Here is a 27,098-nt window from a genome sequence, read left to right on the forward strand (position 1 = left end):
TTTGAAAAATCATGGAAAGCTTCACTTCCACGTGCCAAGGATCAGCAGCTCCACTCTGTGCCCAGCAAGGCCTCAAGGCAAAGGGATCCCATCAAAGTCAAGGGATGGGGAAATCCCTTGTGTGGAATCCCAAGCTCTGCTCCCGATGTGCCGTGATCTCCAGCTGCTTCTGCTTGGGGCACAGGGTTGTGCTTCAAGAGGGGGGGAAGAAAAGGAGAAAAAAAAAAGAGAGAGAAAGAGAAGGAAAACAAAAGAAAATAACGGGGCAAGGAGAGAGAAGCAAAAGGAAAAGGGCGGGGGGGGTGGGGAAGGAAAGGGGAGAGAGAGAAGGAAAAGAAAAAAGGGGGGGAAAGAAAAATGGGAAAAGAAAACACAAAGGAAGACAAGAAAGACAGAGGAAGGAAAGGGAGTTAGAAAGAGAGGCCGGGGAGCCCCGGGGCCCCGTTCCCGTTCAGTTCCCGGCGCCGCTTCCCGCGCTCCCCTTCACGGCGGCGCCGGGGGCGGGGCGGCGCCTGCGCGCGCGGGCGGGCGGGGTCACGTGAGGCGGCGGCGGGAGCGCCCGAACGGCCGGAGCGGGGCCGCGGTGAGGGACGGGAATGGGCACGGGAATGGGCACGGGCTGAGGCGGGCGGGACGGGCCCGGGGCCGCGGGATCCCCCGACGCCTCTCGAGGCCCCCCCGGCGCCTCCCCGTTGAGGGGCGTTGGCGGGGGAGGGATGGGAAGGGACGGGAAGGCCGTCAGCTGTGGGGAGCCGTGAGGGGCGGCAAACAAAGGGCTGGAGTTGGGCAGAACGAAGGGACGCGGCGTGGGGAATCCAAGGAGTTCCAGATCGCCTGCGGGCAGTGCCTGGGAGGCGCTGCTGGCCGGGCCCCCGGTAAAAGCTGGAATCGTGGAATGCTAGAGTGGCCATGGAGCTCCCGCCCCTGCCATGGACAGGGATGCCTTCCGCTCTCCCAGGTTGCTCCAAACCCCGTCCGACCTGGCCTTGGTCACTTCCAGGGATGGGACAGCCGCAGACTTCCCTGTGCCAAAGCCTCAGCACCCTCACAGGGAAGAATTTCTTCCCAGTATTCAACGTAAATTTCCCCTCTGTCAGTTTGAATCCGTTCTGCCTTGTCCTGTCATTATAATATTCAAACTGTGTGTTATATTCCAAGCGTGTGAATTCCCTTGTATCCTTCAGCTTCCCGGGAAGCTCCTGCCTGCCATCCTGCTCAGCAGTCCCAGGGGTGGTACAGATCCTCTGCAGAGTTTTCCAGCCCTTTCCAAGGTGTTTGTGGCAGTCCTGAGGGCTGGATCTGGAGCACAGCCCAGCCCCAGCACCAGGGGCCGGTTCAGAGGACTTTCCCAGCTTTAATAACTCCCTGACTCTGCTTCATGTGACCGCATAACTTACTGCAAAAAGGGAACGCTGAAACGTTTGGTTCCTTCCAGGGGCTTCCAGGGGCCCTCGCTGCCATGGCCATGCAGATGCAGCTCGAGGCCAGTGCAGACACGTCAGCAGAGGAGGAGAGCTTTGGGCCACAGCTGATATCCAGGTTGGAGGTAGGTAAGGAGTTACCTCTGGAGGAAGTTTTCCGTAGATGCGCTCGCTGCTCTTTTTCCTCGAATGGAATCCTGTGATGGTTGGGGTTGGCAGGGACCTTAAAAGCTCATCCCATCCATCCCCTGCCATGAGCAGGGACACCTTTCACTATCCCAGGTTGCTCCAAGCCCCGTCCATCCTGGACTTGAGCATTTCCAGGCTCTCCACCAGGGCCTCACCACCTCCACAGGGAAAGAATTCCTCACTAATATCCAAACCTTTTCCTTCAAAAGCAATGTGAAACTGAAAACTCTGTTGCTAAATTCTTACTTGTGTTCTGTTTAAAAAAAAAAAAAATACCCAGAACTACCCAAAAAATACCAGCAGGTGTCATTTTTCCTCCCCTCCCTCCCTCTCAGCAATGTGGCATAAATGCCAGTGATGTGAAGAAGCTGGAAGAAGCTGGATTTCACACAGTGGAGGCCGTGGCTTACGCGCCAAAGAAGGAGCTGCTGAACATTAAAGGCATCAGCGAAGCCAAGGCCGACAAAATCTTGGTAAGGATGTCCTGGAGCTTTAACCCAAGGTACTCCACAGGTTTATTTCTGCTGGCTGAATTCGGTGGTGGATTTGGAAGGTCTCCAAAGGGCAGTGAGGGTGATTGGAGGTGTGACTTGACTTGTGATGGGAAAAGGCAAAACACACCAGGACAGGGCTGAACTGAACTGATGGGGGACAAGGGGGGGATATTTCTGTAAAACACAAAAAAAGGGATGTTGGAGCTTTGTCTTGGAGCAGAATTTCAGTTCTGTTCAGAGGTACCAGCTAGGGCATGGTTTATGAAATGTGCATGGAATGATACACAAGGCACCTCTCCACAAGGCAGGAAATATCAGCTCCTGTGGGATTAAGGAACGGCATGAACTCCCCTGGCACTGCTCTCTTGGGTTTTCTCTCAGGCTGAGGCAGCCAAACTGGTTCCCATGGGCTTCACCACGGCCACAGAATTCCACCAGCGGCGGTCGGAGATCATCCAGATCACCACTGGCTCCAAGGAGCTGGACAAGCTGCTTCAAGGTCAGCATTTTATTATTTCTCTTTCCTGCTTAACCTCAGTTACTGGGGTGGGGTTTTCACATAAGTGGGGTCCTTGCACAGAACCACGAAAGTCAGGTCCTGCCTGGATGAAAAACCTCTGGGACTGCTCTTGAATGATTGCTTTTATTTTAGAAGCTGCAGAAATAGCTTTTAGACCTTTTAGTCATGATGCAAGACCCAGAACTGTCCATTTTTGGATGTTTGTGGTTTATTTAAGTCCACGATACGTTTAGGGAGAACAAATCCAGGCATCACCATCTCCCCATTCCTCTGGTAATCCAAAAATGAAAACAAGTAAATTCAGCTCTTCAGCAGCTGCAAAAACATCCGTGAACTTCCTAACCACGGCATGGACAAACCTCATGATGACAAGCAGTTTTCCCTCTTAGCTTTGAACCTTTCGGCCAAATTTCAGCCTTTGAGTCTCTGAAAATGTAATATTTTGTATGTGAGATAGATCCATAGGTCACACGTGTACATTAAATTCTTAAGTTTTATAAATACTAATTTTCATGGTTATTTTCCCTCCAGGAGGAATAGAAACGGGGTCCATCACAGAATTATTCGGGGAATTCCGTACTGGGAAGACGCAGCTGTGTCACACCCTGGCCGTCACCTGTCAGGTGGGGGGCTCACCTCATTACAATCCAATAGTCTGGCGCCACAGCCTTGGGATATTTGCTAATTTGGGCACTTTCTTTGACTTTCTAAGTGCTTATTCCTGTCTAGAGGTTGCTGTTCCATTAAATATTAGAGGCTTGGATTTAATTTGGTCATTCAGTTGACTCCCTGAAGTTCCCAGCTCAAAGCTGGGCACCTGCCATCTTGTGTGGAGTCATGGAATGCTGGAATGCTTTGGGTGGGAAGGGACCTTAAAGCCCCTTCAGTTCCATGGGCAGGGACACCTTCCACTATCCCAGCTTGCTCCAAGCCCCGTCTGACTTGGCCTTGGACACTTTCAGGGATCCAGGGGCAGCCACAGCTTCTCTGGGCAACCTGTGCCAGGGCCACAGCACCCTCCCAGGGCGGAATTTCTTCCCAGTATCCCATCTGTCCCTGCCCTGTGTTAGTGGGAAGCCATTCCCCCTTGTCCTGGCACTCCAGGGTGACAGGTACTAAAAAAGGAAGGTGTCAGTGATGGGGACCAGGGATCTTTCCTCTTGCTTTTCCCAGCTAAATGGGACTTAAATCACAATAGCCTGGGATGTTATTTGTTGTTTGAGCTCAGCGAGGGCACGTGGCAGTATCTGCTGTATTTATGGATGCTTTATTCCCTGTTCATTCCTTTCCTTCTCCTGTAGCTCCCCATAGACCGCGGGGGCGGCGAGGGAAAAGCCATGTACATCGACACCGAGGGCACCTTCCGTCCAGAGCGGCTCCTGGCCGTGGCTGAAAGGTCTGTGGGTGGAAGACAGGAGTAGATGGACTCACAACTCAGTTGGAAAACATTTTCCACAGGTCCTGGAGGTTGATTTGGCAGGCGTTCCCTTTGGAAAGCTCTGGTGTTGCTGTTCCTCTTCTGTCCCCGCCACTCTCTCCCCACAGTTCTTGTGTCATTGTCCCTCGGCATGAGATGATTTCCCTCTTTTGCTACTGGGAGCTTCCCAAGCAGCTGGGGACATGACTGGCTGGATCCTGTTAGCTCTTTCTGAAGTGCATTTGATCTAATCCTGGCTTCTCCCGCAGCAAGGACTGCTCCCGTGTTCCCTGTCACCAGGGAATATTTGGCAGCCCGGCAAAGGAGAGGAAGTGAAATGCTGTTTGCAGCAAGCACAGGTGTGTCTGTGCTGGCTGTGTACAGAGTGTCCTTGGAATCATGGGATCCTTCAGGCTGGAGGAGCCCTGGGAGATCCCCGTGCCCAAACATTCCCCGGTGCTGCCGAGCCCATCACTGTCCCATGTCCCCAAGTGCCACATCCACACGGCTTTAAATCCCCCCGGGGAAGGATCACTTCCACCACTGTGCCAGGACTGGACAGCCTTTCCTCCAAGAGACTTCCCAATATCCAGCCTAAACCTTCCCCTGGTATCATGTGAGGCTGTTTCCTCTTTTCCATTTCAAACGGTTCCAATCATTCCATTTTCTTTTCGTCACCACAGGTTGCATTTTTTTTTCCATCTGTTTTTATGTCTGCCAGGGACGTGAGTTTTTTTCCTGTCTTTTGGCAAAGCTCCTGGCTGACTGCAGTGGATGAAGCTGTCACTCAGGGTTCATCCCTTTATTTTCCCTGATTTTGCAGGTATGGCCTGTCTGGCAGCGATGTCCTGGACAACGTGGCCTATGCTCGGGGCTTTAACACCGACCACCAGACCCAGCTGCTGTACCAGGCCTCGGCCATGATGGCTGAGTCACGGTAATTACACCAATTAACGGATTTTGTTCCCACATGGGATTAGCCATTGGCTTCTCCAGGGAGCCAGCTTGCTCCATGGGCATTCAGGTGTCCGCAGCGCGTCTTGCTGCTGGAATTCCGGGTGCCAGCAGCTGGCTTCAGCTGATGTGGCTGTACAAACACAGGGGATTCCTCAGTGCCAGCCCGAGGAGCAACTTGGAAGCTCAGTTTGGAAGTGTGGTTAGAAACAGCGCCGATGATCTCCACGCTCCCAGGAGAGCTGGTCAGGCAGCTTGGGATTGGAACCGGGACTTAGAGCCCTGCCTGCCCTTTTCCTTTTGCAGGTACGCGCTGCTGATCGTGGACAGCGCCACGGCCCTGTACCGCACGGATTACTCGGGAAGGGGGGAGCTCTCGGCCAGGCAGATGCACCTGGCCAGGTTCCTGCGGATGCTGCTGCGCCTGGCGGATGAGGTGAGCACAGACCGGGCTTTGTGTCACGGGAAAATGCCAGGCACCCACCAAAGCTGCTCACTCACCCTCCTCTGCAACTGGACAGAGGAGGGAAAATGTCATGAGGGGTGTGTGAGTTGAGGTAAGGGCCGGGAGAAAACGCTCAATTGCCATCCAGGGAAAAACAGGCTCAGCTCAGAGGTTTGAAGTGGTTTCATTACTAACAAAATCAGAGCAGGATAATGAGAAGTAAAATAAGCTCTTAACAGCACCTTACCCCTCACTTCTCCCTCCTTCCCAGCTCTACCTCCTGTGCCAGTGGTGCAGCGAGATGGGAATGGGGGTTTGGTCAGTTTATCCACCCGAGGCTCCCATTGCCTTCCCCTGCTGCACGGTGGAGTCCTTCCCATAGGAGACACTTCTCCACAAACTTCTCTGATGTGGCTCCATCCCACAGGCAGCAGTGCCCCTCAGACTGCTGCAGTGTGGGTCACTTTTCCACGGGGTCAGTCCTTCGAGGACAGGCTGCTCCAGCCTTGCAGCAGGGCCCCTTTCCTCTGGATCTCCCACTAGATCACAACCTCCTCCAGGCATCCACCCGCTCCAGCATGGAGCTCCTCCACTGGCTGCAGGTGGATCTCTGCATCCCCTGTGGATCCCCATGGGCTGCAGGGAGGATCACCATGGTCCTCACCACGCCCTGCAGAGGAATCTCAACTCTGGCATCTGGAGCACCTCCTCCTCCTTCTTCACTGCCCTTGGTGTCTGCGTCTTGTTCTCCTCACATTCTCGCTCCTGCTCTTCTCTAGCTGGGATTGAAGCTGCACCACGAGTTTTGTTTTGATTTCTTTTTAGCTGTTATCACACCGTTTCTAGTTGGCCCAACCTTGGCCAGCAGCATGTCCCTCTTGGAGCCATCCTGGGATTGGCTCTGCCAGGCATGGTGGAAGCTTCCAGCAGCTTCTCACAGAAGCCACCTCTGTGGCCCCCTGCTGCCAAATCCTGGCCCTACAAACCCAATGCAATTGCCAAAGCAAAACTCATCGGTTTTCTTGCAAACCCCAGCGATTTGGTCCCGAGGGCTTTGTCTCCACCTCTGCTCCCATTGTTTTGGAGAGGCTGGATCCCACAGTTATGGACACCAGGAGTGCTCCTGCGTCCTTTTCCCTGCTCTTCTGTTCCGATTGTGGGGAATAATTGGGTTTGGGTTGTCTCTCCCGCAGTTCGGCGTGGCTGTCGTCATCACGAACCAGGTGGTGGCACAGGTAGACGGAGCTGCCATGTTCGCTGCAGATCCCAAAAAGCCCATTGGCGGCAATATCATCGCTCATGCTTCCACCACCAGGTGAGGCAAGAGTCGGTCGTATCCCAGGAGCCTGGGCTGGGAATGTTTTGTGGAACTGGCCGAGTAGCTTTTACTTCTGGGGTTTCCATAGTCTGCCCGTGGCAGGCCCAGCCTGTGCTTCAGCTCAGTGCTGCTCTGGGCCCTCACTCCACAGGGAAGTGATTGTCTCGGGCAGTTCATACAGCTCCGTTTAATGCTTTATGGGTTAGGGGGATTTTCTGGGAGTAGGCTGTCCATGCTGACGTGTTTCCTTCCCTCTCCCTGTCAGGCTGTACCTGCGGAAAGGCCGAGGTGAGACCAGGATCTGTAAAATCTATGACTCTCCATGTCTTCCTGAGGCTGAAGCCATGTTTGCTATCAATGCTGACGGAGTGGGAGATGCTAAAGACTGAAAACTCCTTTTCTTCCCCTGAATCCCAAGACTCTGTAAGAGGCTCCTTTCTTGGTGGCACCTTCGGGATACTTCCCAAGGCAGTGAGCGGAGGAAGCTGTGGTGTGCCAGCGTGGGAACCGTCAGGACACACCGAGCACAGCCGGAGCTGTTGGGAAGAGATCTCCCTCTGGGCTGCAGGCACAGGTGAGGTCCCTGTGCTTCCTTGGCGACATTCCCAGAGGACCATTCCCTGCGTGTTTCCCTGGATCCCACCGTAGACACGGTGCAGCAGAATCTTGGTGGCCACAGCTGGGAATTTGGTGAATTGGAAGCAAAGCCGAAGGCTTTGTCCTCTGAGAGAAGTGGTGATTTATAAAGCAAAGCAGACTGGTATTCCACACGAGGGATTCGGGATTGGAGATGGTCCCAATCCAAAATCTTTCTGTTTGTTTTATTTTGGATGCTGCAACCTGCTGGGCTGGGGGAGCTGTTCCTTTTAATTTCCACTTAATTTTCTGTATTTTGTTAATTCTCTGTGGAAATCTGCTTTTAATAAAAAGGCTGCTGAGGATATTGATGATGTCCCAGGTCCCTGGGATTCACAGGTGTGTGTTCAGACCCAGGATTGTTCTGGCTGGCAGAGGCTGCACCAAACTCCCGGGAATCTCGGTCTGGGTTTGTCTTTTCTGCCAATTCTCCTCATTTTGGGGATGCAGTGCAGCCCTGCCCTGTGGATCTCCTAGAAGAGTTTTGGGGTTAAAGAGATTATTTTCTATTCTGCGATATTCGTCTAGAACATGATTAAAAAGAATAAAACTGTATCAGCGTGTTTTAATTGGTTCATTTGCATTGGTTAATTAAAGCAAATCATTGAGAAGGGGCTTGAGCAGCCCTTGGTCGGAGCTGGCAGCTCTTCTTTATTGTCTCTTCATTCTTTGAATTTCTTTGAATCATTTCTTAAGCAATTACTGCAATTACGATGCACACTGAGGAGAACGGCATTGCTTCCCTGCTGGATTGGGAAATCCAAGTGCAATTCCTCGGAGAGACCGAGGGGAGGGGGAGCTGAGCCTCGGGCCGGGTTTTGGCGGCGGGAATCGGGAGAGGAGGGGAGAGGGGAGCTCCCCAAAGTGGTGAAAGGCAGTTTCTGCTGGATTTGGGGAAAAAAGGAGCCGGGTTAAAGGGGACCTGAGGAAGCAGCGGGATGTGCTGGGGGCTGCGCTGGAACCCCCAGTCCCGGTCAGGGATGGTGGCAGTGCCAGGGAGACTACGGGGGCTGTGCTGGGATCCCCAAATTCCAGCCAGGAGTGCTGGGAAGTGTCAGCTCCATGGGGACACTGTGGAAAGGCTGTGCTGGGATCCCCAAATTCCGGCCCGGGGTACTGGGAAGTGTCAGCTCCATGGGGACACTGTGGAAAGGCTGTGCTGGGATCCCCAAATTCCAGCCAGGAACGCTGGGCACTGCCAGACCTTTAGGACACTGCCTGATCCAGAGAGATTTCCCGTTATTTGCTCTCATGCTCAGCACCTGGCATTTCATTGGAGTCCCCCAGGCTGAAAATCCCATGCGAACAGCTGGAATCCCAGCCGCTCACACAGCCCGGGAGACCAAACGAGCTGTTCCACGGATTTATTTTTCACGACGCGTTTTAATTTAAAGCAGAACACTGACCGTCCCTCCCACCTACCCCGACCCATAGTCTTTAATTTTGGGGTTTCTCCATTTGGGGTTTCTCTTTTTATCTGCCTACGCTGGATAAAAATTTCCAAAAAGATTCCTCGGCGCTGCGAGGACCGGCGGGGTTTGGAGGGTTCCGGAGCCCCGGCGGGGCCGGAGCGGGAGCAGGAGCGGCTCCTCCCGCCAGCGGCGAGCCCGGTCCCCATCCCGGTCCTGCGGACACGGGCGGGACCCGGACCCGAAGCCCCGATGCCGGGAGCAGCACCGGTTCGGCCCAGGCGTGAGGGGCGGGGCCGCGAGCGATGGTCCCGCCCCCATCCCGGGCGGGGCCGGGGGCTCCAGGGGAGGGGCCCGGAGGGGCCGGGGGCGGCTCCAGGGGCGGGGCCGGGGGCGGCTCCAGGGGCGGGGCCGGAGGCGGCTCCAGGGGCGGGGCCGGGGCGGGCCCGGGCCCAGCGCTTGTGCGCGGGGCTCCAGTGCGGCTGCGCGGGGCGGAGCAACCGCGCGTATGCGTGGGGCGGGGCCGAGGTGATTTAATCTCTGGAAATCACTCCCGCCGCCATTTTCTCACTCAGCGGTGGAGAGGGCTGCTGCCGGACCGGGCTTCACCGGCGAGGCTTCCTCTACCCCTTTTCCTTTCTCCTCTTTCTCCTGTCCTTATCCTCCTCCTTCTTCCCCCCCTTATCCCCTCTTTTCTACCCCTCTAGCTTCCTTCTCCCCCCGTCCTACCTGTCCCTCCCAGCCCCTCTCCTGCCCTCTCCCCGCTCCCTTACCCTCTCCCCATCCTCCCCTGCACTTCCCTGTCCCTCCCCTCCTTTCGGCCCTCTCGCTGCCCTCTCCCCAACCCGACTCTTCTCTGTTCCCCCTCTGTTCCCCCTCTGTTCCCCCTCTGTTCCCTCTCTGTTCCTGCTCTGTTCCCCCTGTTCCCCCCTGTTTCCTCTCTTCCCCCTCTACCCTCCCTCTGTCCATCATCCTTCTTCCCCACCTGGCCTTTCCCTTCCCCCTTTCTCCCTACCTCACCCCATCCCTCCCTGACCCACCCTCTGTCCCCCTCTCCCTCTTTCCCCGCAGCCGCGGGGTTCGGGGTGCCGGAGAATAAAGCCCAGAGGGCCGGAGCCCGGCGCCCCCACCCTCGCCCCCGCCCCACACGGGGCCGGGCCCGCTCGGCGGGTCCCCCCATGCAGTTCACAAGCACGGCCCGACACCGCCGGGGCTCCGGCTTTCCCCACATCACACGGGGGCTCCCCGGGGAGGTCGGGGCGGGGGGTTTAGAGAGGGCCCCCTCCTCCGGAGGGGGTCCCGGGGAGGGCGGGTGGGGAGGGGGGGTAGGGGGGGGTAGGGCCCCCTCCGGAGGAGGGGGTCCCTGGGGGGGGGTCGGGGCGGGCCCCCTCCGGAGGAGGGGCCCGGGGGAGGGGGCGGGGCGGAGGGGGGAATTCCCCCTCCAGTCCCGGCCTCCTTCCCCGGTCCCCTCCTCCGGACGGGGCTCGGCCCGGCCCCCTCCCCGGGACCCCCTCCTCCGGACCGGGGCCCGGGGGGAGGGAGGGGGGCGGGTGGGGGGGAAGCAGAGGGGGTCACGTCACTCTGCAGCGTGAGCACATAGAGATCGCCACACAAACGAACAGCCTCCCCTGTCCTGCCCGCCCCACCCCACCCGCCCCCCTCCCTCCCCCCCGGGCCCCGGTCCGGAGGAGGGGGTCCCGGGGAGGGGGCCGGGCCGAGCCCCGTCCGGAGGAGGGGTCCGGGGAAGGAGGCCGGGACTGGAGGGGGAATTCCCCCCTCCGCCCCGCCCCCTCCCCCGGGCCCCTCCTCCGGAGGGGGCCCGCCCCCGACCCCCCCCCCAGGGACCCCCCCCCTCCGGAGGGGGCCCTACACCCCCACCCCCCCACCCCCCCACCCCCCCACCCCCCCGGGACCCCCTCCGGAGGAGGGGGCCCTCTCTAAACCCCCCGCCCCGACCTCCCCGGGGAGCCCCCGTGTGATGTGGGGAAAGCCGGAGCCCCGGCGGTGTCGGGCCGTGCTTGTGAACTGCATGGGGGGACCCGCCGAGCGGGCCCGGCCCCGTGTGGGGCGGGGGCGAGGGTGGGGGCGCCGGGCTCCGGCCCTCTGGGCTTTATTCTCCGGCACCCCGAACCCCGCGGGGCGGGGAAAGAGGGAGAGGGGGACAGAGGGTGGGAATGGGGGGCAGAGAGGGTGGCCTGGGTCAAGGAAGGAGGGCAGGTGAGGGGATCGGGGTGTGCAGGGCAGCAGGGAGAAGGACAGGGGGAGGTGGGGTGGGGGTGCAGGACGGATGGAGGGTGGAGGATGGAGCACAGGTGGCGGGGCAAGAAGTAAAGAAAGAGACAGGAAAGGGGAATAGGGGGAGGTGAGGAGGGAGGAAGGAGGGGGAGAACTGAGGGCAGGTGGGGAGGAATTAGGGGGAAGGGGAGCATGGACAGGGGGCAGGTGGGAGCCGGGGTAGGGGAGGGAGGAAAGGAAGGGTGGAGGAGTAGGGTAGGATAGGGTAGGGCAGGGTAGGGTAGGGTATGGAGAAGGAGTACGGGGGGACCGGGCCGGGCTGGGCCGGGGGGGGAGGGAGGGGAGGGCTAGGGGGGAGAGGGAGGGGGGGGGTTTGGGGGGGGGGAGGGTGTAGGGGGTGGGGGAGGGGAGGAAGGGAGGGGTGAAAGGAGGAGTGGTAGAAGAAGAGAAGTGTAGAAGAGATATAAAGAAAAAGAAATACAGAGAAAAAGAGATATGGAGCCCAGAGCGGCAGCACCCTCCCTCGCCGAGCGCCGAGGGGCAAATGGCTCCGCGGGGCCCTCCCCGTGCATTAAATCCCCCCAGGCCCCGCCCCGCGCAGCCGCTCTGGGGCCCCGCGCACCTGTGCAGGCCCCGCCCCTCCCACCGGTGCCGGCCCCGCCCGCGCCCGTTAAATCCCGGCCGATCCGCGCCCGCCCCGCTCTGTGCGGTGGATGCTCATCCCGGGATGCGGCGGGACCGTCGCTCGGAGCGCTGCGCGGAGCCACGGACCGGGGGCTGCTCCCGGCGCTGCGCGAAGCTCGAGGCGCTGAGGTGAGGCCGGGAACGGGACCCGGGCCCGGGAATGCGGGTCCGGATCCTGCCGGTGGCTGCTGGGGGTCCTGGGTGGAGCCGCTTCTCCCTCGGCGGGCGGGCTGCGGGTCCCGGGGCCGCAGGACCGGGGCGGGATCGCGGCCGGGATCGGGACCGGGGTCGCCGCGGGCGGGAAGAGTCGCTCCGGGACGGGCGCTGGGACCGAGCTCGGCGCTGCCGCTCCTGCTCCCACCGCGGCCGGCGCGGGGCTGGGGTCCCGCCGGGGCTCCGGGCAGGTCCCGCCGCGGCCGCCGGGGAGCCGGTGCCGGTTGCCGGGCCCGGCGGGAGGGCGGCGCTTCCCCGGAGCGGGCTCCGGGCGGCGGCTGGAAGGGGCGGGGCGCGGGCACCGCCGCTCCCGGCCCCGGGAGCACCCCGGCCAGCCGCCGCTCCCTCAGCGCCGCCCGCCCGCGGGGCGCCCCCTGGCGGACACGGCCCGGCCCCGCGGCGGCTGCTCCCGCCCGCGGCCCCGAGGCCCCCGCCCGCCCGGCCTCGGGCGGAGCAGCGCCCGCAGCCCCCCGGCCCGGGCCCGCGCCCCCGGGGGCTGCCCCCGCCGCGCCCCCGCCCAGCGAACTGCCGCTCCCGCTCCGAGCGCGGCCGCGGCGGGACCGGGGCCCTGCCGGGGCTCGGGCCGCTCGTCGGACACGCCTGCCGGGTGAGACACGATGCTCTCCCTCCGCCTTTGCCCCGCTTTCTCCGTGGCTCGCGCTCTCCAGTGCTAAAACCTCTGGGTTTAAGAAGTCAGTGAAAACTGTTTATTCTTTATTTCCAGAGCACAGAATATTTTGAGTGTGAAGGGACACAGAAGGAGCACCGAGTTGAACCCTTATGTGAATGGCTCATCCGGGGATGGAACCCACAACCTGGGCATCTTCAGCACCCTGCTCCAACCGAGCCAATCTCAGGACACGGCCATGTCCTGCCTGGGATGGGAATGCCAAGTACCAGCAAGGGAATTCCTGTGCCAGTGCAGCTCCTTCCTTTATGCCGATATTGCTTCACACACCAGCCCCTGGAATGGCCATAGGGCAGAGCTCCGTGGCTGGTACCTGACCATGGAACAACACAGGTGAGCAGCTGTGTGACAGCACAAAGCTCTTCCCATAACCCTCATTTCCCCGGTGGCTGTAAAGGTGCTTGTGCCGCGTCCCTTTCCAGGGAGAAATGATCAAGACAAGCCCTGAGGGTTCCCTTGGTCCGTGGCCGAAGTTCTTCCGGAGAGTGCCAGGGCCGGTCCCGCCTGCAGAGGGGCGTTTCCTGCGGGTGAGTGTTCACAGCCCAAAATCGCGGTGGGGCCGAGGCCGGGGCTGCTTCTCGGCCCCGGAGCTGCAGGGAGCCCTGGGTGACTCCTGCTCGGTGCCAGGAGCGTTCCTTGGTGCTCCCTCCGTGTGTCCCGGCTGGCCGGGAAGGCGGGGCGGGAGGAGGCCGGGAGCCCCAGGAAGGGAACCGGCCCCTCTCGTCCTCGGCCCGTGCAGGGGAGGAGCCGTGCCTCGGTGTCCCGCCCGTGGCGCGCAGCGTGCCCCACGCACGGCCCGGGGACGGGCGCTGGGATGCCCGGGCAGCGCCGGGATGGACACGGATCGGGGGCTGCTCTGAACGGGCCCCCGGAGACGCTGCGGCCCGGACAGAGCCCGCTGACGTCCCAAAACCAGCCCGAGGAACGGCTGGCAGCGCCTGGGAATGTCGGCACGTTGGGTCTGCAGAGGAGCTCAGACAGCAATTCCCGGTGCCGAGCTCCTGGGGCTCCCACACCCCCACCAGGTATGTCCCAGCCAGCCCCAATCCCTTCCCTTCCAGCCTGGGGCCATCCTCCAGCAGCAGCGTTAAAGCCGAGGGAATTTCCCTCACAGAAACTGAATCCCGAGCAACGCCCTCGGAGGTGCCTTAAAATAAAAGGTCAGAGGTGGATGAAGTTTTGTTTGGGTTAAGTTTGGAGTTTTCCAGGGAGCCAGCTGGAACTGCAGAACTGAGGGCCAGCTTTCACAGGTGGCTCACACTGCAGGTGCCCTGAAGGCAGGGATGTGCATCCCTTTCCTCAGGGAGAAGAGCTCCCAGAGGCCCCTCCCGAGGCTCTGGAATGAACTCAGCTCCTGCAGGGAGAGATCTCCTCCCCTGGGCACAGGAGCTGCCTCAGCAGGGGCCGGGAGCGCGTCCGGCCAGCGCCTTCTCCTGCTTGGAAACGTCGACCGCAGCCCGAGGGGAATCTGCTGAATTCCAGGGAACTCTGGCAAGAGCCCCCCAGGGACATGGCTGGGGATGAGGGCTACAAACAGCAAATTCTATGGAACATCAGCCTGTCCTTATCCCTTCCTCTTGAGCTTCCTTGGACCTCTGCTGGTTCCTGGCACAGCTGGTGTTAAATAGGCAGCTCTGCATGGGAATATCCAGGCTCCAGGAGGCACTGTGAGCTTGTTCCAGCAGGAATTCAGGGCTATAGCTATAATAATGAATCTAAACAGCAAGGCTGAACCCCAAATCTGGGCCCCACACTGGGAACAATCTTTGTGCTGCCCTGTCAGCCAAAGCCCCATGGCTGGGAAATTTCAGCAGCCAAAGGTATGGAATTATCTAAATCCCAGCAGCCAGTGTTTTGTTCTCTATATATTACCTGTTTTTAAAACCCAAAACCACATGGTTTTGTATGTCTCATCCACTAAATTCTATTCCTTACAAATTACATCAGGTATTTTTTCCAAAATACTTCTACAGATTATTTCAAGCTTTACCCCCAAGGTCTTCCCAACCTGTCCACTACTCGTTACCTCATTTTTACATCAAAATACTAATTCTCCATCCTGGAGAAAATATCAATTTCTACACCTAAAACTTACATTACCTGCTCACGAGCGATTGCCTCAGTTTACCTCATGATTCATTCTCTTCCCTGGGGAATTTTTCACCTTGCCCCCAAATTATCCCTGTCTGTCCCCTTCTGATTTCCTCATTTTTTACAAGAAAGCATTCTTTCTCCACTCTGGAGATTGCCACAAGCTTTACTCCCAAAATATTCCCTACCTGTTCACTACCTATTACCGCATTTCCACCTCAGTATTTTCACTCTTTATGCTATGGATGCTTTCAATTTTTACCCCCCAATCATTTCCCTACCTGTCCATAATTGATTACCTCAGTTTGGCCCATGAAGTGCATCCCCTCTGCTACAGATCACCTCAGATTTTACCCCTGAAATTTTCCCTACCTCTCCACCTCTGAGTACCTCATTTTTACCTCAAAATATTCATTTTCTACCATGGAGATTCCCTCAAGTTTTACCCCCCAAGTTTATCCACCTATCCACAGAAATTTTACCTCAGGATGTTCCTGCTCTCTCCTAGAGATAATCTCACATTTTAGCCCTTCAATTTTCCCTGCCTGCTCAATACTGATTACCTCCTTTTTACCTCAAAATATTCATTCTTTAAACCCACAGATTAACTCAGATTTTATTACCAAAAGGTCTGTTTTGTTCCCTGTATGCTAACTAGATTTTAAAACCAAACCCACACAGTTTACGTCTGTCTTATCCCCAAATTCTCTCCCCTACACATCACGTCAGTTTTTCTCAAAAACATGTAACCTTCTTATATATCAGCTCAAGGTTTGCCCCTCAAATTCTCCCTAGCTGATCCACTCCTGCTCACCTCATTTCCACCTCAATATGTTCATTCTTTGCCCTAGAGATCTTCACAAGTTTTACCCCCCAGAATTTCCTTGCCTGCCCCTAGTGACTGCCTCAGTTTATGTCAGTGATCTCTCTCTCCCTAGAGATTTAATCAAGTTTAACCCCTGAAATTTTCCTTTCCACAACTTATTACCTCATTTTTACCTAAAATATTTATTCTCAACCTTTAGATTATTTCAAGTTTTGCTCCCCAGAATTCCTCTACCTGTCCTCTACTGATTCCCTCCTTTTTCCTTCAATATTATTTACTTTCTACCATGTAACTTTTGTCAAGATTTACCCCCAAACTGTCCATCTGTACTTAATTTTTACTTCAAAATGTTCATTCTACAGATGACTTCATATAATTTTTTACCCAAAATTTTCCCCGTCTGCCCACAACTGATTCCCTCACATTATCTCAGGATGTTCATGATCTTTTCTAAAGATTAGTTCAAATTTAGCCCCCAAATTTTGCCTACAGGCTCAGTACTCATCACCCCATTTGTTCATTCTGTACACTTGAGATTTTGTCAAGTCTTACCTCCAAAATTTCCTTGCTTATCTACTACTGAGTACTTCATTTTTACTCCAAAATATTCATTCTGTCCCCTACAGATTATATCGAGTTCTACCCCCAAATCTTCCTCCTGGTACAATATCAATTAACTCCTTTCTACTCCAAAAATTTTCACTCTCTCCCCTAAACATCACCTCAGCTTTTCCCTCAAAAATGCCACGGTGCTCCCCTCGACACACAAACAGTTCTTGTGTCCCCTCTCAACTGCCCCAGGTTTTCAGCTAAAATTGTCACCTCTGTCCCCTCTAACTTAGCCCAGGCTTTCCCAGTGAGGAGCTGCAAGGAATTCAGGCAAATGACAGCAGGGAACAGCTGTAAATTCTAAGGCAGAAACAGAAGATCTACTGGGAAAGGCTTCAGAAAACATTTCTGCAGTTAATAATTAATAATTATTTCCCGTTCCCCAGTGAGAAGAACATGAACTCACAGACATTCAGGCCTGGCAGTCCCCTGCAGCGAGAGCTCAGCGCACATCCAGAGAGGCAATTCCAGCATCTGAAAGAAAGGAAGAAGAAGAAGAAGGTGATTGATTTCTTCTGATTCAAGGTTATTTCAAGTTCTCAGACCCAAACCACCCTTTGCTCTTGCTCTTGGCCGGGTGAATCCTGAGCAGTGGGCACAGGTCTGGTCATTCATGCTGATGGGAGCGACGCTTTCTGGGGGAAATCCTCTCATTTCCAAAGTTCACTGCCTGCCCCTGCCTGATCTGCACGGCAGAAAACCTCTTCCATGGAGGGATTTTGCTCCATCTAATCCCACCTGCCCAGGCTGTTCCATGTGGATGGGACAGGCTGGGGCAGCACAGGCAGACACAGCTCTCAGTGCTCCCTGCTCCAAACACAGCTCTGGGCTCCTCTGCAAACTGCCTCTGCCAGGAGGTTTTCTCCAGGAGAGCTCCAGGACTGGCTCATGGCAGGGGGAGATGAAGTTATCACAAAGGGAAGTAAAGGATAAATACTCCTGTAGGAGCCTTTGGGATCTGCTGGGCTGAGCTGGGAAGGGGACATTCATTCCCTGCAGTGCAAATGCACAGCCGCCTCCAGCACGCAGCAAACGCTGTCAGGTGGGCTCTGAAAGCAGCACTGTGACAAACCTCACCGTCACTCTTCCCTTCAGGGACTTTTGCAATCAGTCTCTGAAGCTGACCAGCCCCAGAGCTCTGTGCAGCTGCTCTGGAACAAAAGGATCCTCCCGGGGCTGAGGCCCATTCCCAGCCATCGCTCCCACGGCGGCCCAGAGGCACCACTGGAGCTCGTGTGTGGGGCTGGCAAGGGCTGCAGGAGGACACAGCCCCAGCTGGGGCGGCCCAGAGGCACCACTGGAGCTCGTGTGTGGGGCTGGCAAGGGCTGCAGGAGGACACAGCCCCAGCTGGGGCGGCCCAGAGGCACCACTGGAGCTCGTGTGTGGGGCTGGCAAGGGCTGCAGGAGGACACAGCCCCAGCTGGGGCGGCAGCGGCAGCGGCAGCAGCAATTCCCAGGCCCTGGCACGGCAGAGCCAAAGGCCGGCGCTGCCGCGGGAGGCGCGGGTTTCGTTCCGCTCCCTGCGCTGCCGCGGCCCGGCAGGAAATCTCCAGGGGGACAGAAACTCTCAGGGGACACAAAATGCAGCATCTGTCACCCTGGTCCTGGCTGAACTCAGCGTGTGGGGCCACCCCCCACAGGTAAGCACTGACCTGAGCCGGATCAGCCTCAAACACCGCCCCAGCTGTCAGCTCCCGGCCGCTCCCGGGCTGCCGCCGCTCTCTCTGTGCCTCAGCCTTGGGGGCTGCAGGGAGCAGGGCAGGGACAGCCCGAAGCCAGGGCAGAGCCCTCCGGGTTTGCAACACTCTGGGGACAGCTGGGGACTCACCCAGGGCACGGGCAGGAGCAGGGAGCCTCCGGTGCGGGCCGGCGGCGCTGGCGGCTGCTGGGTTCGGCCGCTCAAACACCAAAGCTCTGGGCAAAGGTGGGACGAGTTCAGTGTCCTGAAAGTTTCCTGTCCTGAAAGGGAGGAGAAAATGGAAATTAAGGCCACTGTGGAAGCCAAAGGCTCCTGCATTTCCCACTTCTGTTCTGATTCCTCACTACAGGGTTCCATCCATAAAAAATGAGAGCTGACACCAAATAAAAGGGCCCCATTTCAACTTTTTTCCCTAATGTTTTCATACATAAAAAGGATGCCCATTTTTTCAAACTGCATTCTTTGCCTAATTTTATCAGAACCATTTCAATTCCAGGCCCCACTTGTGAGTTATTATTGTGACTCTGGGCAAAGGAAGAGAAGGATCTGTTCCACACGGGTGTCATCCCACAGGGAACAGCCCTGGGCCAGCCCCAGCCTGGGCTGAGCACGCTGCCTCCCTCCCCCATTCTGGATTCTGGCTCCAGGCCAGTCCGAGTTTCCCCCCATTTTCCATGTCTAGAGACAGGAAATTGTCCTGGTCAGGGTGCAGGACCTTAAACTGCACATTGATCTGGGGTTTGCTGGGATTCCAGCAGGGAATTCATGGTTTTACAAATAAAAACTCTTCCAGGGAGCAGCACTGAAAAGTTGGGAGCTGCTGCTTCACCACACGGTGTCAGCAACAGAGAGGAAACTCAAAATGGGAACCCAAAACCAAGGATAAAATGATTCCTCCTGCTTTTAGTGGGACCAGGGTTAATTCTGCCCTGGAATGACAAAGAACCTCTCCCTCAGACCCCCAGAGACCCCCCAAAAAGCCAAAGTGCAGCAGGAAAGGAAGGAAGGAAAGGCACCTCTGCCTCACCTGCTGGGGACAGCACAGGTCCTGCTGCTCCTGGGGACTGGGAATGTGTCTGGAGCCAAAAGCTCCTTCCCAGGCTGGAGAGCCTTTCCTAAAGCACCACCTGTGGGAAGCAAAGGGCTGTGGAAGACATGGAGGGGGAATTTACAATAATAATCAAAACATTAGTGGGAAAGAGCAGCAAGGGAAGCAACAATAATTCCAGGGGAGCAGGGAGGAGGCTGAGCTTTAAACGAGGTTTGAGTGAGGCAGCATCACTGGGATCTCTGAAGCACAGCTCCAGGTCTGGGATTCCAGGAGCAGTGCAAACTCCCTCTGTCCAATCCCTGCATTTGCCTCCTGCCAGCACTCAGCACATGTTTGGCTCAAGTGCTCCAGTGCTGCTGCCTGGAGGGATTGGGAAAATGGGCTTTAAAGCCCTTCCCACAGGGCTGGCTCCCAGCTCTGCCTGGGGAAAGCATCTGGCACCTCTGGCATGTCAATGAAATCCGTCTCCTTAACTTTGAAGATGCCCTGAATAAACCCAGGGCACATCAATAAACCTTTCTCCCCAAGGACAGCCCCAGGGAATGCACAATTTTCCCTATGCCTGGTCAAACAACCCAGCAGGCAGTTTTTGGGGAGAGATCCAGACTCTTGTCTCTGGCTGTAAAACACTTGCAGAGGCTTTGGAGTTCATACAAGCTTGTCAGGATTTGGATACTTCACTTAAATTCCATTCAAATACTCAGGAATTGGAAGTGTCCTAAAGGCTCCTTCACTCACACTTTAATTTTGAGCCCTCTACCATGGATGAATTTGGACGTTCTTTTGTCAGGAACACCCCACCTCTGCTTCTTTAAGTGCCCCCATGTGGGAGATAAAATAAATGTGGACAAATGTTTGGATTGCAGCTTCCAAGTGAAGTTCCCTGATAGCAAATGACTCCAGCTCTAGGAAGCTGCTGTGACACAGGTGAATCAGAGGAGCACCTAGAAAAGTAATGCACACCCCAATGCAGCAGCCAAAACAATCCCATTTCTGGTTTTACCTCGTGTCCAGGTGCTTTGCCAGAGCTCCCAATCGTTCCCATTCCCAGACAAGCCCGGGCAGCACTATGGAAGGTACTGACCACGACCACGAGGTCGAGGAGTTCCTTTTGGACGCGCTCTTTGCTGCAGAATCAGAAAGCAAAAGTTTCGATGGTCTTTGCGGTGCATTCTGAAGCAAACCCCATTCCAGAAATTCCTCCCGCTGATCCAGAACTTCCCCCTTTTGCCCCACGTCAGGGCACTGTCGCCGAGAGCCACGAGCATTCCCGGGGGACGGGACCTGCAGCGCCGCGCGCTCCCACACGGCGGCAGCACTGAGACACAAAGGGGGGGGGGGGCCGGAACCACGGCCAGACTGCGCATGCGCGCTGACCGGAGAGTTGTTTCCCCCACTGCGCATGCGCAAGATGCTGAGGCGCGGTACCGCGTTCGACCCGCAGAGGGCGCCACATGCGCGCCGCCCCTGGCGCTGAGAAGCCCCTGGAAACGGGGAATATTTGGGGACATTAAAGAGGGGAATACCGCCCCAGGATAGACCGTAAGTAAACGGCAAGGCTTCTTCTTAGTGCTCCTCCGACCTATTCGTCCATGGAAGTCCACGATTTTCCCCAGTACCTGCTGGAAAAACGGAAATTCTCCTCGCCTTCTGAGTGCTCCCAGTCCAGCCTGAGCACTTGAGGAATAAATACCCACTCCCCGTGTCCCAGGAAGAGCTTTTCTAGGTGAAGGCACTAGGAATAAGAGCTGGGCTTTGTCTCACCTCGCTGTGCTTTAGATGTGATGCTTCGTTTGGAGATAAAAGATAAATGCAGGCTCTGTCTTGCCGCTCACCAGGGAGAGATCAACAGCTGCTAAAACCCCACTCTGTGACAGATAGAATAAATAAACATTGATTTTTCTCCTGGATAACATTAATCATGGCTTGACAGAGTTACACCAGAGAGTAAACCAAGGGTAAGCACCGCAGGCTCCTGACAAATGGATCCAAACCTAGAAATCGTCATTATTGGATAAACCTTGGCTGAAGGGCTGAGTTTCATCCCCAGAACCTGACACCCCGTTTCAGATGTCCCAGAAGCCATGTGCCTGTTCTCCCGGCGCTATAATGAGGATTCAGGGCTGCTTTTCATCACCCACGAGGAGATGCCGAGGGCGAGGTGGCGCTGGGACAGTGCTGGGGATGTTACAGATAATGAAAATCGAGCGGTTTTGGGGGCTGAGCCCTCCCTGGGGGCAGCATCCACCTGCCTGGATCTGGAAACCTGCCCCTGTCAGAGAACTGACCTCGGTTTCTTGATTAATCCAAGTTCAGCCTCGCTTTTTCTTGCTCCACAAACCATCTTTGCTTTGGTGTGAAGGATCCAAGACATGGAATGGAAATTAATGGAAGTTAAAAAGGGGGGTTAGATTTCATCCCTGCTGAGAGGCTTGGGCTGTGCTGTGTGTGGGATATTCACCCTTGTCCTCCCGGGGTAAGGATCTCCATCGTGGCTCCTGCTTGCCCACTCAAATCCCGTAAGATCCTTGAGCAAGGCGGTAGAGGACATTCCAACAGGCTGTCCTAGCATTCACCAGCTTGGCCTTGGACACTGCCTGGGATGGGGCAGGCACAGCTGCTCTGGGCAGCTTTCACAGGGAAGGATTTCCTCCCTACACCCAATGCAAACATACCTGAAGGAAGATTTCGGCTCCTCTTTCCTCCTGGGTGCAGCTGAAGCAGGTTTTCGTGTCCTGTGACATCTCAGGTAGAATTGGATGGACGAGCACGCCCAAGAAGAGGATGTGCCATGTCCCAGTGAGACCCACGCAGGATCCTGAAATGGTTTGGGAATCGGTGACTCTGGAAGCAGCTCCTTGAGAAGAGACCCGCGCTGATAAATCAACAATGTTAGTTCGATAAATTCAATCCGTTTCAGAAAGCTAAATGGAAACCTGAGGATTGATTTCCTACTTCTCTATACAAATATAACATTTATATAATTTTAATATTATTTTATACCTTAATAAACATATTAAGGTATAAAATAATTATAATATTACCATGTTAAATAATATTAATTCTTAAATATTTATTTAAATATTTAAGAATTAAAATATTACATATAATAATTATAAATTATCTAACATTAAAATAATTTAAATATGTTGTTTTATTTTAATATATAGATAACATGTTTGTGCATAATTTCTTAATATAAAGCTCTTTTTTTCCTTAGAAATACATAATTATACATCTACAAATTTATCTCTTCAAATATGAAACTGATCTATTGGCATCACAGGGAATTAAAAAGAATTGACGTAGGAAATCAAGATTTGGGAAGTGGGAGGCAGCCCAGGATTTGGAGACGTGTTCCAACTGCAAATTGGGATAAGGAGAAAACCCTTCAGGAACTCTCCTGCTGCAAATTATTTTTACACTTCCTGGTGATGATTATGGTCTGAATTTAAGCCCTTGAGGCTCAGATTGACTCTTCAGCCTGTGCCCGGAGTGTGCCTGCTCTGAATAAATCCTGCATTTCCCACGTGACCGGGTCACCCCACCACCCTTCGCCACCAGGCAGCAAGTGGAGAAATCCGTGCCATTTTTCCATAAAGAAGCGTTTAAAATAGATCAGATGAGTCAAAGCCCCCAAACACATTGTTGTCTCCATCAGGGGAAACCTGTGGTGACTCATTCAAGACCTACGAGGAGAGAGGATGAGTCCCGGGCTGAGATGACTCAAGTCCTGAAACCTGGAAGCAGGAATAATCGGAAAACTGCAGCTGGGGTGGAAAATCAGCCTTGCCTGGGTGGAAAGAGACACGCTGGAGAGGAGACGGTGTGGGACATCAAGAGGCGCGGAGGCATCGAAGGAGCCGGGCACGTCTGAATACAACACGGAGGATTATGGAATCCTGGAATGGGTTGGAAGGGATCCTAAAGCTGATCTCGTTCCAGCTCCCCTGGGCAGGGACACCTTCCGCTATCCCAGGTTGCTCCCAGCCCCAATGCCCAGCCTGGCCTTGGACACCTGTGCCAGGGCCCGAGAAGCTGTGGATGCCCCGTCCCTGGAAGGGATGACGCTTTGCAGGGGAGGGAGGGAGATGTTCTTATTTAGGGACAAATAAATACAATAACAAATACAATAACATCACACCTTAATTTTCCACGTTAATTAGCCTTGCATTCATTTGACAACAGACACCGTTTCCAATCAATTTGGGTCAGTTAAAATGGGACCAGCGTTCCCAATTGCAGGATCCTCCATGCGTAGCTTCAAGGCAAAACCACCCCTTCCTAATCCAATTTGTGTTCCCGTCCAGCAAAAAAAATTGTCCCAAAACCACTTAAGGTTCCACCCTTTAGGTAATGGCAGCTTGAGTCAAGATACTCACGGGTCCTCGAGTTGAAGCCCTCAAGCCCCATTGGTCTTGCCAAAACCAGGAAGTTTTTCCTGTTCCATCCTCTAACGTGGCTGGAAGGTTTTGGATTGGAGGGGACCTTAAAGACCATCCAGTCCCAGCCCCTGCCACAGGCACGGACACCTTTTACTGGACCAGGGTGCTCCAAGTTCTGGCCTTGGACACTTCCAGGGTATAACTTCGCCTGCTAAAATCCTCTTCCTCTTTTCTCAAACGTGGTTTTAAAAATTAAAGAGGAAAAGAAAAATTAATAAATAAATAAAATAAAGAGCCACCTGCCACTCAGGTTGCCCACCCTGACCTACAGATGAGCGTATTTCTGGTTGAGAAATGAGTATTGCCACTTCCTGCCTTCTCACTTCCCTCTCACCCCCCCCCGCCGTGCTGGCTGTTTGCTATTCCTTGTGAAACAGGGCCAATTCCTCTTCTCCCCTCACCGCCCTCCCAAGCAGCTTTTACTTCCCCATTCCAGCTGAGTCAGAGACCCATTGCAGGGATCATCTGACCATCTGCCAACACTCTTCTGCTTCATCTTGTTGACCACCACAACCTCCACAGCTCTGCCCAGCTGTCTGGGGCAATTATTCCCCGGTGGGAAAGATTCACTGTTTTCAGAAGTTTTTTTCCTTCTCCCATTTGCCCCCCTCCAAAAAGTTCGTTTTGAAAAGCCATTTTGTATCGCGTGGCTTCGAAACGGGTTTAGGAGACCCACCTGCAGTCACCTACGCCGGACAGAGAATCCTGGAATGACCCGGGTTGGAAGGACCTTCAGGCTCATCCAGTTCCACCCAGGAGCTGTGGATGAGCCCCGGCAGGTCCGATCCTGCCCGGGGCTGAGCCCCCTCCATCCTCCTGCCCGCTGTCAGCTCTGCCTCTCTCGCACCTCCTCATCTGGCGCTCGATTGCGGCCCCGCAGCCAGGCGCGGCTGACAGCGGGAGATGGATGGGGCTGCGCCGGCTCCGCGGGGCACGGAACACGCGCGGGGGATGCGGGGGGAGCCTCAGACGGGGTTCCTCTCTGCTTCGCATCGGTGCTGGCCCAGGTCCCAAATGCCGGAGCTGCCCGGGCTGCCCCACGGGCCCAGGGACAGGGGGTCCCCTCCGTGTTACGATGGACATGGGAAGGATTCAAGTGCTGAACCCAAGGCTGAGTCCCAGCTGGGAGAAAATATCCAGCTTTGTGCAGAGCAGGGAGAGGGTTGAGGCCAGTGCCACCATCACCAGGACACCAACAGGTACAGAAAGCCATCGGCATCCGCACAAGGACATCCCCCTCTCTCCCAGAGCCTCAGCATCCCTCATCCCTCTGGAATACATGGTGTGTTCTGAGACAGTGTCCGTGGCCCCAGTGCAGTTCGGAGCGGAGTAGGGGGGCTCTGGAGTAACCCCCTGCTTTTCCCCTGTAACGCTCTATCCCGGTGTCCGTCACCTCCCACAAAGAGCTCTCAGCCCCGCGGCGCCCGCTTGTCCCCATCCATCTCCCGCTGTCACTGCAGTGAGGGACACAGGGGGTCCCCAGCACCAGGACAGAGACGGGACCCACCTTGGGGGGGGGGTTATGGGGAGGGGGCGGCTCATTCCTCCCTCCGGAGCCGCAGAGGCTCTGCCGGAGCAGCGGATCTTTGCCAGCGCCTCCACACCACGGTTTTCAATATCGGGTGGTGACGGCCGTGTACAGAGAGGGGCTTTGCCTGGGGGAGCCCCCACCTCCCCCCGCTCAGATCTGCGATATGAAGGGACAAGGAGAGCCCAAGAAAGATGTCCCTGCCCAGCCCGGGGCATCCCAAGCCCTGTTTGGGGACCGGCGGTGGTCCCAGCGGTGCCCCCGCTCGCCTCCCGTCCATCATCACCACGTCAAGGCGCGAAGGCAGGCTGGGGAAGGGGGCCGTGCTCCAGCCCCCAAGGACCACCTCGGTTCCAGCCCCCGCCTCTCCATCCCCGAGCTGGGGCATAAAACCCCCGGCAGGCTGCAGGGACGCTGCGGAGCCGGCGCTGCGCTGGAGGGGGCTTCGGCGGTGTCCCACCATCACCATGCCAGGGAACGGAGCCACGGACACCTCCTGCCCTCCCACCGCGCCCATGGAAGGTAAAACTCACCCATAACAACACCCCCTGCACCCAGTGGTGGGGTCCTGCGGCGTTTTGGGGGGTGGTGGGGACGGAGATAAATCCCCGCTGTGGTGGGGGACAGGACGCCCTGATCCTGCCACCATCTCCGTGGAGGGAGGGCATGATGCGGTGGCCCTGCAAGGGGTCTGCTCCCGCCAACCAACACCCCCCTTCAACCTTCTGCAGCCTTCCTGGGGGGCCCAGGTGAGGGATCTCTGTGCGCCCCCGGCCTCGGGTGGGCTGGCGAGGGGCTGGGGGCCAGCGGCAAGAACCGGCATGTGTGCCACGCCGCAGCACGGCTGGAGATGGGCAGCCTCTGGGAGGAGTTCAACCGCCTGGGCACTGAGATGATCGTCACCAAGGCAGGCAGGTGGGAGCTGGAGCGGCCCGGGGAGCTGCAAAGGTGGGGGGGCACCCCCTTCCCACCCCCCTCTCTGTGCAGGAGGATGTTCCCCACCTTTCAGGTGAAGCTGTCAGGGCTGGATCCGTTGGCCGACTACGTCCTGCTCATGGATTTCATCCCGCTGGATGACAAGAGATACAGGTGGGGATGGGGCAGTGGGGGCGGGGGACCAGATCTGGGGGTGCTGAGCCCCTCCCTGCCCTGCAGATACGCCTTCCACAGCTCATCCTGGCTGGCGGCGGGCCGGGCAGAGCCAGCGGCTCCCGGCCGCGTCCACTTCCACCCCGACTCCCCGGCCAAGGGCGCCCAGTGGATGCGGCAGATCGTGTCCTTCGACAAGCTCAAGCTGACCAACAACCTCCTGGACGACAATGGCCACGTGAGGACCCCGCTGCAGGGTGGGTGGCAGGGGGACACACACTGCATCCCTGCCCCGGGGGGCGTCCTGCCACCTGCTCCTTCCCACCCCTAGATCATCCTCAACTCCATGCACCGCTACCAGCCCCGCTTCCACGTCGTCTTCGTGGACCCGCGGCGCGACAGCGAGCGCTTTGCGCACCAGAACTTCAAGTCCTTCAGCTTCCCCGAGACCCAGTTCATGGCAGTGACAGCCTACCAGAACCACCGGGTGAGCACCGGCCAGAAGGAAACTGAGGCTCCCTCCCCATCGGGACTCCCTGACCGCTCTCCCCTCCGCAGATCACCCAGCTGAAGATCGCCAGCAACCCCTTCGCCAAGGGATTTCGGGACGGCGACCCCGAGCCGTGGTAAGGCACCCCTGGACGTCGCCCCACACCATGGCGAGGATGTCGAGCCGCCCCCCTGAGCCCCCGCCCCACGTCTCTTGCAGGTGCGGGGTGCCGGCAGGGTCCCTGCTGGGTGCGATGCCCCGCGCCCGGGCCACCCCGCTGCCGCCCCGCCCCGAGAAGCAGGAGAAAGGTAGGGGGGCTGCAGGCGGGGCCGCAGGGGGGGCTGAGCCCCTGCTGCTGCCTCTCCCCTCCGCAGGGGCTCCACGCAGCCACGGGGCTCTGGCAGCTGCCCCCCAACAAGCAGCAGCACCTCCCAGTTTGCCCGAGCTCTCTGCACCCAGCTTCCAGCCGCTCCCCTGCCCCCCCGGTGCCTACGTGGGAGCCAAACCCCGCACCCTGCCCTACCCCCTGCCCGCCTTCCCCCCGCTCAGCGCCTACGGCCCCGCCGCAGCCCCCACCTTTAGCTACAGCCAGCAGTGACGGGGGACACCCCCGAGCCCCCCCTGCACCTCCTGCCCAAGCGACGGC

At 56.8% G+C, this 27,098-nt stretch overlaps 3 protein-coding genes and 1 long non-coding RNA gene across 8 annotated transcripts; 3 read left to right on the plus strand and 1 right to left on the minus strand.

Annotated features, from left to right (window-relative positions):
• The first annotated feature begins 536 nt into the window (after positions 1-536).
• Positions 537-8,002, plus strand: RAD51 (RAD51 recombinase). Its single transcript, XM_040066420.1, has 10 exons — positions 537-583; positions 1,436-1,546; positions 1,946-2,083; positions 2,486-2,603; positions 3,156-3,247; positions 3,926-4,020; positions 4,865-4,978; positions 5,302-5,431; positions 6,634-6,755; positions 7,024-8,002. The coding sequence occupies exons 2-10, from the start codon at positions 1,460-1,462 to the stop codon at positions 7,145-7,147; spliced, it is 1,020 nt and encodes a 339-aa protein (XP_039922354.1). The 5' UTR covers positions 537-583; positions 1,436-1,459; the 3' UTR covers positions 7,148-8,002.
• Positions 8,003-11,740: 3,738 nt separating this feature from the next.
• On the plus strand, positions 11,741-16,674 carry LOC120753748 (uncharacterized). 5 transcript variants are annotated; one of them, XR_005701209.2, is made up of 4 exons: positions 11,741-11,851; positions 12,660-12,956; positions 13,046-13,150; positions 16,536-16,674. XR_005701209.2 is itself a non-coding variant. In XM_040066433.2 (4 exons), exons 1-4 carry the CDS (start codon positions 11,766-11,768, stop codon positions 16,536-16,538), a joined length of 516 nt encoding a protein of 171 aa, XP_039922367.1. In that variant the 5' UTR covers positions 11,747-11,765; the 3' UTR covers positions 16,539-16,674. The 5 variants fall into 5 exon arrangements, 2 of the variants coding, with proteins under 2 accessions (XP_039922367.1, XP_058277178.1); XR_009208013.1 differs by having other exon boundaries at positions 13,046-13,648; positions 16,536-16,649; XM_040066433.2 differs by having other exon boundaries at positions 11,747-11,851; positions 13,021-13,150.
• A 1,361-nt stretch (positions 16,675-18,035) lies between these two features.
• On the minus strand, positions 18,036-20,162 carry LOC120753817 (uncharacterized). The gene is made up of 3 exons (XR_005701236.2): positions 19,904-20,162; positions 18,877-18,993; positions 18,036-18,109 (listed from the first exon to the last, which is right to left on the minus strand). It is a non-coding gene; the product is annotated as an uncharacterized LOC120753817 (long non-coding RNA).
• Positions 20,163-25,340: 5,178 nt separating this feature from the next.
• Positions 25,341-27,050, plus strand: TBX10 (T-box transcription factor 10). The gene is made up of 8 exons (XM_040067593.1): positions 25,341-25,395; positions 25,605-25,788; positions 25,861-25,962; positions 26,029-26,200; positions 26,294-26,449; positions 26,521-26,588; positions 26,672-26,760; positions 26,827-27,050. Exons 1-8 carry the CDS (start codon positions 25,341-25,343, stop codon positions 27,048-27,050), a joined length of 1,050 nt encoding a protein of 349 aa, XP_039923527.1.
• The last annotated feature ends 48 nt before the right edge of the window (positions 27,051-27,098 follow it).

The sequence above is a fragment of the Hirundo rustica genome, chromosome 6 (genome assembly GCF_015227805.2).
Source record: "Hirundo rustica isolate bHirRus1 chromosome 6, bHirRus1.pri.v3, whole genome shotgun sequence".
Lineage (NCBI taxonomy): Eukaryota > Metazoa > Chordata > Aves > Passeriformes > Hirundinidae > Hirundo > Hirundo rustica.